Source organism: Ceratotherium simum, chromosome 8 (genome assembly GCF_057802395.1).
Source record: "Ceratotherium simum simum isolate JZ-2026a chromosome 8, ASM5780239v1, whole genome shotgun sequence".
Taxonomy (NCBI): domain Eukaryota; kingdom Metazoa; phylum Chordata; class Mammalia; order Perissodactyla; family Rhinocerotidae; genus Ceratotherium; species Ceratotherium simum.
This window is the reverse complement of record NC_141907.1, coordinates 18,457,902-18,470,487: the sequence shown is the minus strand read 5'-3', so window position 1 is coordinate 18,470,487 and position 12,586 is coordinate 18,457,902. Positions and strand designations below refer to the sequence as shown.

The window sequence follows — 12,586 nt, the reverse complement described above, 5'->3', positions numbered from 1 at the left end:
TCTTCACCTTAACCTCCTGGCAATTCTAATTTACAGGACTAATTAGGGAAGCCCCCTTGGTTTGATCCATCTCTGGGACCTGGGACGAAGAGCTGGCCTTTAGAATCCAGTAGAGAGCCGCAGAAGGCCACTGCACTATGAGGAGGCTCGGGCGCCGCAGCTAGAATGTTTATTTTGCCTGGTAGACCAAATGTGACAGATCGTTTTATTTATGGTACAAATATTAATTTTCTGGTTTTGGTAACTAAAAAACTGTGCTCATTTGTATTGTTGTAAAACTTGTAAATACGCCCTGTAGGATAAGTAATATTCAAAGCAACATCCTAATTAAAAGGAAAACTCAGTTGTCTTGCAAGATAATATAAGAGAACACATAAATTGTAAACAAGATACATGATAAAAATGAAAAAGACAGACTGGATAGGAGAGGAATGAAATAAGATTTGGAAATGCTTTTTAAATGAACACAAATTGTGAGATAATGTCTCATTGAACAATAAAAATAACAGACCAGTGGCAAAGATGTAATAGAATTTCCTATACCATTTTAATCTTAATATGATTTTTCCCCAGTGCGTCCACGTTTATTGAACTACTACAACCATCTCTTTCTCACTCTGTCCAAAGTTACTGAGAGACTGTTCTTTGCTGTAAATAATTCCCTGATTATGAACATGAAAATGATCCAGAAATTGACCACAGTGTTTTTAAAAATTGACAAAGTGTCCACTCAGGGCCGAAAGCCTCCTGAGAATGGCAACGTATGTGCAGTTTCCTCAGGCAAGCAGAATGAGGATAGAACACCACCTGCCCCACTTCCTCTTGCAGAAGACAACTTCATGCTTTGTTTCTTTTCTCTTCTATTCAAGAAATGCAGAGAAGACTTCCAGGGCACTCCAACTACAGTGTGCTAGGCAGAGAATAGAGCTGATGCCAAGGAAGTGCCAAGTCCAGGAAACAAGTACTAACGTGACTTGAGGAAGATACACATCAGTGTGGCCTCAGTTGCTCAGTCTGCAAAATGGGAGTGGTAATACTTACCTCTTAGCTTCAAGCCCGATACACAAATGAATGTTTCATAAATACTACTTAAATATGGATGTGAGGGTCCAAATGCCACATATGTGAAAGGTTTGTTGGAGGGAAGACAAGAAGTCCAGAGGGAGCCCTACACCTACTACTGAGGAAGCTCAATGAAATGTCCAATTCTAATCAACCTCACATACCTCTCAGACATTTCAACTACCAGTGTCATGAATCCTCCCCTCCCTTGCTTACGCTCATGTAGGTCAATCAAGTCATGAATTTATTGATGGTTATCACGAATGTTCTTACGGGTCTTACATTTAAAAAAATACCTAAAAGTAGAGACCGTGCCTTGCTTATTATTTTGTTTTTATTTATTTATTGTTTTACTCTCTAATTTTTTTTATTGCAGTAACATTGGTTTATAATGTATAAATTTCAGGTATACATCATTATATTTTGATTTCTGTGTAGATTTCATCATGTTCACCACCCGAAATTATTTTGCTTTTCATTTGGTGCCACTCTGGAGTAGGAATCCAGTTTCTGCCAAGCATCAACACTCAAGCACTTTTGCTGCCATTTACAGTCTAATTTGTTTTATTAATTTATTATTTTTCAAAAGTTCTTCAGGCAAGAGAAAGATGTACTTGTTCATGCATGGATAAAATATGTGCCAAATCAACATCAACAAACCCATTTTATTAAATCGGTTACCAATTAATCCCTTTGGTGAATAGAACGCATAACTATATAATGTGACTAAACTTTAATTTTGTCTTTTTTTATACTAGATTAAATAGCAGAAAAATTATGGACCACACAACAATGGATCTGCTAAGCAAACAATAGCTTATGTAACCAGAAAAATTAGGTTCATAAACAAGCATTCTTATAATAAGTGGTCTGCTATTAGAGTTGCAAATCATGAGCTTACTGTCTTTATAAATTTTGCATTACTTTTTCTAGAAAAATTCTAAGGATTTAAATTGAAGTTTCCAAGTCTATCTGATTTCTTAATTTAAAAATCAATTTCAGTGGTTTTCTATTCTATTTTTTTTTAAAGCCTCATTGATCCAAAGGCAAATAGAGTAAAGGCCATCATTAAATACATCCCCAGGCATTACACATTCAGACTTCATAATCATGGATAAATTGGTAGGAGCTGTTGATTACAAAGGCAACTTGAGTTTATCCAAGGGATCACCAAAGCAGATTTTCTTTCCAAAAGCAGAGGCCTCTTCTCCAGGTGAAATTGCCCAGACATATTTTTTATAGATTTCCCTCTAGGCCATTGTTTCGGATGATCTTAGCATACTCCTTGGCTGATGTGTAAGGGACTCGGGGTCTAGCTGGATCTTCAAAATCAACATGGAAGAGACCAAACCGGCTGCTGTACCCCTCGTTCCACTCAAAGCTATCCAGAAGAGACCATGCACAATACCCTTTAAGATTGACTTTATCAAGTTGGATAGCTGAAATTAAAAAAAAAAAAAAAAAATTACCATTTCAGGGAAGGTTTTATGAGAACACAGACAAAATCTTTGATGACCAGCGTAGGTCTCTTTCTCCTGCAGAGGATCACAGTGGGAATAGAAAAAACCTTCTGTCAATACCCTTTTCCAATTTTCTGTTTTAACCAAGCAGGGGCTTCACTCAAGAATTAAATTACTTAATTCTAATTATTTGGTTATTCATTCACTTTGATATTCATTTTATTCATTCATTCATTTACTCGATACACATCTTTTCAATACGTACTTCTTTTCAGACACAAAGAAACACACACACACAGTTTCTCCCTAGTGCCTAGAATTATGTTCAGTAAAGACACTGCCCAGTTTATAAGTACAACCTCTAGATAATCCAGAAAGCCCATTGGTAAGTCGGAAGAAGTGATAATAACATGGCTGAAGAAACCCCAGCACTTAATATGTGTCCTCACACTAAATTGAGACGTGTCTTATAATTCTACAAATAGAACCTCCAATGAAAAGGGTCAGCACACAGCTCTGGCTGTGCCTATATCCTAGATTGAGTAGACACAAAAGTGCTATGGCATCCCCTCTGCCCCACATCTAAAGTCAGAGTGGTGCTTAAGCTCTCTAAGAACCAAAGCAATAGACCACCTCCTCCAGCAATGCACATATGCCCAAACACAACATTCTGTTTAATTTCATTTGTGGACGCTCCCAAAACCCATCCCTGGACTCCATATTAAGATGCCAAAACTGTAGGGAATTCTCTAAGTAGTTTTACACTGATTTCCATCACTTTAGTCAGGGAATTGACTCATTTTTTATTAGTATTTTAAGTTTGACAAAATGCTGAGGTTGTGTGAATCTCTGCATTTTCTTTTTTAAAACCAGAATAAGTAAACCCTATCTATGGGATGCACTAATATTTGTTTCTCTGTACATAAATTAAATAAGAAGGTAGGTTTCCTTTACAAGATAAATATATTCCTAAATAAGTTGAGTGAAAATGAACATTCATATAATAAATCAAATTTTAATTGTACTGGGGATTGCTTTCAAAGAAAATGACTCTTGCAGTTTTGCAAAGCAAGATCCACCCTTTAATTTTTTTCTTTGGTGTAAATCTGTATTTTTCAGGTCTCTTAAAAGTACTACACTCATAGGGGCCGGCCCTGTGGCTTGGTGGTTAAGTGCGCGCACTGCGATGCTGGTGGCCCGGGTTCGGATCCCGGGTGCGCATCGAGGCACCGCTTCTCCGTTCATCCTGAGGCCGAGTCCCACATACAGCAACTAGAAGGATGTGCAGCTACAACACACAACTATCCACTGGGGCTTTGGGGGGAAAAATAAATAAAATCTTTAAAAAAAAAAAAAGTACTACACTCATATACTGCTACCCATGTGTTGGTCTCCAAATCTTCTTGGAATTTTTTTTTGACTATGGATATTCCATAGACAAATGTTCCTGACAGGTTAATTGATGCGTAACCTCCCTACCTTTGTGCACAGAGGCGTGCAAAGTGCTCTGCTTAGAGAATGCTTATGAATGTCCTAGAGGCAGGAAGTCAGCCAAGCTGGATTGGCCCTTTTTAAATAAAGTATTGTTGGAAAATGAAATGTATAACATTCAAGCACATCAAGCTTTGCAGAAATGAAAACATTTACTAGATATTCCTTCTTCTCCTACTTGTCTACATTGCCATGTGTGTCTCCTCCCTGTCTGTCAACCACAATCTGCAAAATACCAATTTTTTAAATTAAAAAAAAAAAAAAACTCATTTAAGTTCTTGATGGTATATTTCTAAGAATTAAAGCGACCAAAACCAAATACCAGCCCCAAAAACAACAATCTCCTTTGACTGCCTTGTAATTCAGTCTGGGGACATGTGAGAATCTGCATATTTTCTTTCTCATTTGCAAAACTACTGTCCAAGAAGCAAGCCTGCCAGGTATAAAGCCAGACGGTTTCTGAAAACACACACAGTCCCACCGATCATGTACAAAAGGATTGATTCATGTGCTAAACCAGGGGATAAAAACCATGCCCTGCCTGCTTGGAAGGGAACAAAAAAGGAAATCTTGACAATTTCATTGTTAACTGCCAGGAGTTCCACAGCAGGTACTAAACTGCCCGAGTGACACTGGTGGATGTCTCTGCGTGTTCATTGCAGGAACATTCAAGGAGAGAATTACCTAGTTAGGGCTGCGGAGCCAGCCTGCTGGAATCCTTCTCACTGTGCCACCACTGAACAAATTACAAAACTGTGCTGGAACCTGCACGCCTCTCCTCTTCCAATCTCCTCAAGAGCAGAAAGAGACCAGCATCACATTTCTTGTCACCATGATTTATGAGGTCCCAAATCTTAGTGGGGAAAAAACACTTCTGTGAGTTCACTTTCTTTCTTTAACCAGAGTCACAGGCCAATACAGTAAATACAGACTGACAGGAACTGTGGATGGGCGCAAAACACCCTGGGATACAAATGACACCCATCGCAGAGTCAGAGTTTGGTTTGGGATTAAAAGGCCAGTGGGAAGTGTCTCACAGTCAACAGATTGAATATAAAGATGCAGGGAGAAAAATAGGTAAGCCTTGCTAATATGTTGGAGTCTTAGTCGGGCTATTCTACTTGTAGGAACCCCATGCCAGTGTTGTACTACACACACACCCATGGACACATACACACACTGCCCAGTGTTAGCCAAACTGAAAAGTTGAGGGGACAGTCCTCACTTCTGAACCAACTGCAAGTTCAAAGGATTCCCAAAACCACCCTCAGTTTCAATAATTTGCTAGGGCTCACAGAACTCACTGAAACCTATTATACTCACAATTATGGTTTATTACAGGAAAGGATACAGATTAACATCAGCTAAAGGTAGGGCAGAGTCTGAGAGGTTCAAACATGAAGCTTCCATTGTCTTCTCCCCAAGGAGTCAGGACAAGTTACCCACTTGGTATTGAGATGTGAAAATACACGCAGAATATTGCCAACCGGAAAAGCTCACCTGAGCTTCAGTGTCCAGAGTTTTTACTGGGGCTTCATTACATTGGAATGATTGATTGATTGATTGCCCATGTAAATGAACTCAGTCTCCAGATCAAGTGGCACTGTGTCACCAAAAGCCCCAACCCTGACATGGTTGGTCTTTCTGGTGTGACCAGCCTCTGCCCTAAACAAAGACTTCTATCAGGTATGACATAGATTACCTCTTAGAAACTGAGAGCAAAGGCCAATCTACTCTTTAGGGAAAGCCAAATTCTTTACTACATGTGAACACACACCTATTTTAGAAGCTCATTATTTCATGGTACCAGGCAGAATCTTTCCAAGTTACTGGTTTATGAAGTGCCATGATTATGCTTGTGTTTGTCACATTACAAGAGGCTAGAAATTGGGCACTCAGCATCAATGGAATTTATATCTCCCCAGGTTACAAACAGAGATAGTCTTTGTTTTCAAGATTGCCTAGGACTTATAGAAGACATTCATGAATGTAGCACAACTATCAAGCTATCAAACAAAGCACTAGCCCACAGACCCAAACTGCCATGACAAGAACCAGCGGAGAGTTCAGGACAGTGCAGAAGGCAGCAGCCTCATAAAAGAAAATGAGAGAGAGAAAGCCCCGGGAATGAGTGAGAAGAAAAATTAATGGCATCCAGATTTCTGTGTTCAGGTAATGACAAACTACATTATTCAAGCAAACCCTCCTAATGAAAACAAGTAAACATGCTAGATAAAATTTTAAAGACAAATCTTGAAAACAATGGAAAGCTAACAATTTTTGTAAGGCCAAAGCAGAAAGTGGAAATTGAGATTGGTAGACATGGCAGCTACCCTGGATGGAATTTTCCAATCTTAGGAGATCAGAACCTTTTTCTGTTTTCTGGGGTGAGCATAGGTCTCAAAGCCCAGAGCCACACCAGCTGGGAAATCTAGTATGTGACCCACATACAGAAAACTAAGGTCCCAAAAGACTAAACTCTCAGGGTAAGGATGAGCCAGAAGCAAACCAGTCATCGGCAAGTCTCAAGTCACCTGGTGATTCAGAAAATGTCAAGTCTGGATCTTGGATTGAGGTGATCCCAAACTGGTAATACTCCAAGTGCCTGGAATATGCACATTCAACTTCTTTAGGAAGGGAGATACCTATATTCCAAACCTCCAATTATTGTTACAAATGTTTTTAAGTATAATCATCAGCACATAACCAAATATAACCAGAGAGACATGAAAAAATGATGACATAAAAACATCACCAGAAACAAACCCACAAAGATCTCAGTTATTAGAATTTTCAGACAGACTATGAAATAACCATGTTCACTATGTTTAAATCATAGAGACAAACTTGAAATATCTTCAAGGTTCAGAAACCTATAAAAAGTGATGTGGCAGGTCTGGAAAAGGAAGCTCTACAGGCTTGGGTTTGAGTGCAGCAGTTATATAGGTGAGAAGGTCCTTCATTTTTCATGAGTACAATGGAGACAGTAATGTCTACTCCTAGGGCTGTTGTGAAGATTAAACAGGAGAGCATGAACCCAGCACAATACCTAGCCCACGTTGGGTTTCTGTTACTTTCCTGTCTGGCCACCCCTTGGGAGAACGCAGAATACAAAGTAAAAATATACTTTGATGTAGCCTTTCCCTCCCAACCAAACATTTTGATAAAGTAGAAATTGGGTTTAAATGAACATCTAGGACAGCGTAAAAGGGGAAAAGGAGTCGCAAGGACAACATTCACTCTAAGAAAGGTGAGTGTAAGGATGAAGGGAGAGGTACAGACAGACTGTGTAAATCTGAAGACAGGGCTCTTTCCACCAGTTGGCAGACTCCTTTCTTTTCTCCAGGGTGACCTCTCCAAGTCATTGCCTGGCTTCCTGCCTCCCTGAGTCCTGAGCAGCTGGCCTGAGACCCTCTAAAGTACTGAGTTTCAAGTGTCCGTGCTCTCAAACTCATATGATGTTAGTTGAACAGGTGCATCCTGGGGTTTAGTTCTTGAGCAGCAAATCCTATCCCAGGTGTGGAAAAAACTAGTAGAGTGGATATGAGTCAAAATCCATAGGTAGTACATGGCTAAGTCAATGTTGTTATAAGTCCAAAAGACAAGATGCCGAACAACCTCAGATTCAAGGTCATTGAAATAGAATGGGACTAGATCTGAGACAAAGACACAGGAGTTGAGGAGAGGTCTTCAGGAGTGTCTGCAAAGGGTCATGGAGTATCTTCCATTTGCACTAATTTATTGCTGAATATGTGGTGTATGGAAGAATCAGGATGATGTAAAGACATGGAGCCAAAGCAAATGCCAAAATGATTACCAATCCACCACAGCATTGTGTCTCAAAGAGTTGACTCTGACCAGTTGAACCAGTTGGAATTACCTGGGGCATAGCTAAAAAAGTTCATTAGCCCCACTCCAGACCTACTAAAATCAGAATCTCTTGGGTTGTATTACCGGCTAAACTCATATGTTGAAACCTCAACCTCTAGTACCTCAGCATATGACCCTATTTTGACATAAAGAGGTGATTAAGTTAAAATGAAGTTGTTAAGGTGGATCCTAATCCAACATGACATGCATCCTTAACAGAAGACAGAGAGACATCAGGGGCACGTGTGCACAGAGACCAATGAGGACACAGGGAGAAGGTGGTTATGTGAAAGCCAAAAAGAAAGGCCTCAAGAGAAATCAAACCTGCTGATACCTTGATCTTGGACTTCCAGCTTCTATAACCATGAGAAAATAAATTTCTATTGTTTAAGCCACCTAGTCTGTGGCATTTTGTTATGGCAGCCCTCACAAACTAATAGAGGTTGAGACCTGAGGATTTCTGTTTTTAGTAAACTCCCTGAACATTTTTTTTAACTTAAGTTTGAGACTTATAAGCCTGGCATAATCTGCGACAGTCCACTACAATTTTTTGAACACAGCTTCCAACCCCAGAGGCATCCCTCTTGAGGCTTATCAATGTCGGACAATCTCCGTCAGCCCCTCTCCCTAGCAGTCACGGCCAGAAGAGCTCAGTGCAGAGACACAGCTTTGTGCAGCCCAGGTGACACAGCCTTTCAGACATGGATGACCACCAAGAAACTAAGGTGGAGATACTGCACACTCAGGAGTGTCAAAATGCCTTTCCACTCCACTGCTCAGTGGAAGCCTAACCTTACCCCAGTGGATCATGAGAAATCCTCTCAATTTACCGTGTGTAATGGGTTTATTGGTGGCTCCCTCAAAAGATTTGTTCATCCAAAACCTGTGAATGTGAACTTATTTGGAAAAACGGGCTTTGCAAATGTAATTAAGTTAAGGATCTCAAGATGAGATCATCCTGGATAATTGTGAGTCCTAAATCCAATGACAAGTGCCCTTATAAGAGAAGACAAGGGGAGAAGACATATGGGGAAGAAGGTAATGTGTTAAGAGAGAGGCAGAGATTAGACTGATATGTCTACAAACCCAGGAATGCCAAGGCAGCCCCCAGAAGCTAGTAGAGAGGCATGGAATAGACTCTCCCTCAGAGCCTCCAGAAGGAACCAATCCTACTGGCACCTTAATTTCAGACTTCTGGCTGCCATATCTCTGAGAGATTAAATTTCTATTGTTTTAAGCCACCAGATTTGTAGTAATTTGTTATGGTGGCCACAGGAAACGATGCTCTTTTAGAGTGGTTGCCAACTGGGCTCCAAGTCCCAAACCACCCACCTGACTTTGCTGAGGGCTTTTGAGAATCTCTCTCAGGGCCTGTCAAAGCTGAGGAGCGAGAGCCTCCCTGGGACATAGTTTGCAGCAGATTTTCTGGCAACTGTCCCCCCACACAAACTTTGAAAATGTGTTTCTCTGAGTTGGGTTGCAATGTGCAAGAGCACTACAGTTGGAGGACAGCTTTAGCTGAATAACAGTTCCTGCAGGAGAACTGGCACATCTGCTGTTTTCCCCTTTCTTTGGAAAAAATAAAATAAAACAACATTAGGAAGATCTAAACACAGAAAATGCACGATAAGCACCCCCCCCCCCAACTCCAGGTGAATATCAGTGGCTGGACATCATCTGTGAAAATGTCCAAATAATCCTAACGCCGGAGGCCCCACCTGCACATGGGAATTCCTAGTAGCAAAAACTGTGACTCCCTGAAAGAGAGTCTTTGAACACCAAAGGCTAATTTTTAAATATTTTATAGGAAAGTGCCAATTACCCAAAGTGAGCTGTACAGATTTCTTAATTATCTGCATTGTTCCTAGTACTTACATTAGACTTCCGAGTAAAAAAGCTGCAAATAGCAAGCAGTGGAAAGGGATCATGTAAAACTATCTAAATTATAAAGCTGATCTGAGGATAGATACTTATTCAGTGTCATCTTCTATAATTTCTCCATCAGTATTATTTTTTGAGTTAATTCTGCAGCAGAGAGAAGTTCTTCTTGTGGAAACCGAAGTTCTCAGCAAGGGAAGCTCTCTTCCACCAGAAAAGCTTCCTTCCTTCCTTCCTTTCCCTCTGGGACTTTCTTTCTCCTTCTATAAAATGGGAGTAATAGTATCTTCTTCCTAGGATTGTGGAGGGTATTAATAAATTAATACATATAAAGCTCTACAAATAATGCCTAGTTTATACTACACACTCAGCATACACTACTTGTTGTAACTGTTGTTGTTATTTCTCTCAGAGTCTGGGAGGGCAATGAATGAAACCTATTTTATTTCTTCCTACCATCTGGCTTTAACAGCTTTCCGAGGGTGTAGTCAGCACAAAATGCTCGGTGCTGAGAACCAGAAAATCAGGGCATTGAGAGAAAGTGCAGCATCTGGGGCAGGGTTTGTGCTCTATGGGACCGGGTCAGTTGTGGGTCACGAAAAATAAATCACTAAAGACAAGGAACTTAGGGTGAGGCTGCCAGGAACACCAGGTGCTGGTGAAGCTCCCCTCCCTCAGTGTGCTCGGAGGTGGGATGGCTCACTCAAGGTTTCTGGGACCCTGAGACAACATCTACCCTACATTTATCAAATAAATATCTATTGTGCTAAGAATTGAGAATATGATGGTGAGCAAAATAAACAGCCCCTCCTTTTATAGAGCTGAACAGCCTATGTCAAAGACATATCTTAATATAATTACCACCCTGTGAGCTTTTAATTACAATCTGTGAAAAGCATTATGAAAGAAAAGAAGTGGGAACTGTGAGAAAGAACAACATATTAGCTAACATTTATTGAACATTTAGGTGCTGTTTCAAGGATTTCATGTATGCATTAATTCATTGGATCTTTACAGTAAACCTATGAGTCAGATAGATATTATCATCATCCCCATTTTACAGATAAGGAAACTGATGCAGAGAGAGGTTAGGTAACCTTTAAAAAATTCATATATCAGGTAAGTAGGAGAGTTGAGGTTGTGACCTAGGGAGGAAACAACAGAGGTGGCATGCCAAGCCACAACACTATACTGAGTCTTGACAACATTCTATAATGGAAGATCTATCTTTGTCAGCAAGGGTGGGAGACTGGGGAGGATGGAGCAGTTTCCTGGAATGAGCTAGAGCTGAGAGCTCAAGGATTAGCTGGAGCTATCTACTGCTGTCAGCCAGAGTTATTCCTTAGTTGTAAAGGAACAGAAGCTGACCTTGGCTGATGAAGCAGAAACGGGGTCAAGCTGGAGAGCTAGGCTCAAACGAAGCTTTCAGGAACAGCGCCCAAAAGCACACCACAGCATCGGTGGGAGCAAGAAACTGCCTTAACTGCCGATAACCCAATGAGCACGAAGTCCTACAGTTCATGTTGCTACCAAAACCCAATTTACCTGCAACCACAACAGCCACCAGCATCTCAACTACTTCTGCGCCAGAAACCAAATGTTACAACCACTGTTGTTCTCAAGAGCTGGATGCCTCTGCCTCCACCCTCTCCAGCACAATAGGTTCTGCTTTCCTCAAGCTGTTTATCTTCAAATTAAATTCTCACATGGATAAGTCCAATTGGTAGAGACTAGATCACATGTCTGTGCCCTTGCTCCAAAGAAACCTGGGAAATGTTATTCTCTACCTTGGCTAAACAAAACTCCTAAGTCTGGACATTCCTCAAATGTAGCAGGTGTATTCAACAAGTGCTAGGCAGCCAGGAAAAATGACAGATGTCTGCTTCATGAGATGAAGAAGGATAAGAGCAATCCAAGAAAAAAGAATAGCATGTGTGAAAGATGGGAACGTTCATAGCACTTATAAGGAACTTAAAGAAGATAGTTCAATGTCATAAAGAATTATCAGGAACTCATAGAAACAGAGCACAGAATGGTGGTTACCAAGGGCTGGGGGATGGCAGAAATGGGGACATGTTGATCAAAGTGTACAAACTTTCAGTTATAAGATAAATAAGTTTTGGGGATCTAATATACAGTATGTGACTATAGTTAACAATACTTTATTATAGACTTGAAAGTTGCTAAGAGAATAGATCTTAAATGTTCTCACCACCAAAAAGAAATGGTAATTATGTGAGGTGATGGAGGATGTTAGCTAATGCTATGGTGGGAATCATTTCACAATATATGTGTATCAAATCAACACATCATACACCTTAAACTTATACAAAGTTACATGTCAATTATATCTCAAAAAAGCAGGAAAAAAAAAAAAAAAGAAGAATTATTGGGAGAGAGCCACAAGGCAAGCGCTGAGCCATGCAGTCCTTATAAAGATTTTAAGGATTTTGATCTTTATCCCAACAGCAATGAAAAGTCATTGAAGGAGTTTAAGAAAGGGAGTGACTTTAGCTAATTTGCATTTTAGAAAATTACTGTGACCTCTGCGGAGAACAGATTTGAGTGTAGCAAAAGTGGAATCGAGAGAGCACTTAGGAAAGATTGCAGTAAATCATGAGGGCGATGATGGGAGCTTGGGCTGGGGTGGTATAAGTGAAGATGGAGAGAATCAGATGGATTCGACGGATACTCAGATAAAATCAACAGGGTGGAACAATTCACTTGAGATCAGTGGTGAAGGAGATAAGGTAGCAAAGTTCGCACAATTTAATGGATAATGATATCAGTCTCTGACTTAGGAATACTGGACACAGATAAGTTTT

At 40.3% G+C, this 12,586-nt stretch overlaps 1 protein-coding gene across 1 annotated transcript in view; it reads right to left on the bottom strand.

Moving 5' to 3' along the window:
• Positions 1–1,423: 1,423 nt before the first annotated feature.
• Positions 1,424–12,586, bottom strand: part of LOC101395770 (cytosolic beta-glucosidase) — a 104,477-nt gene continuing 93,314 nt past the window's right edge. The window contains exon 5 of the mRNA XM_004432315.3: positions 1,424–2,501. Coding sequence (XP_004432372.1) covers positions 2,299–2,501 — 203 coding nt within the window. The 3' untranslated portion in view covers positions 1,424–2,298. The remainder of the gene's footprint in view (positions 2,502–12,586) is intronic.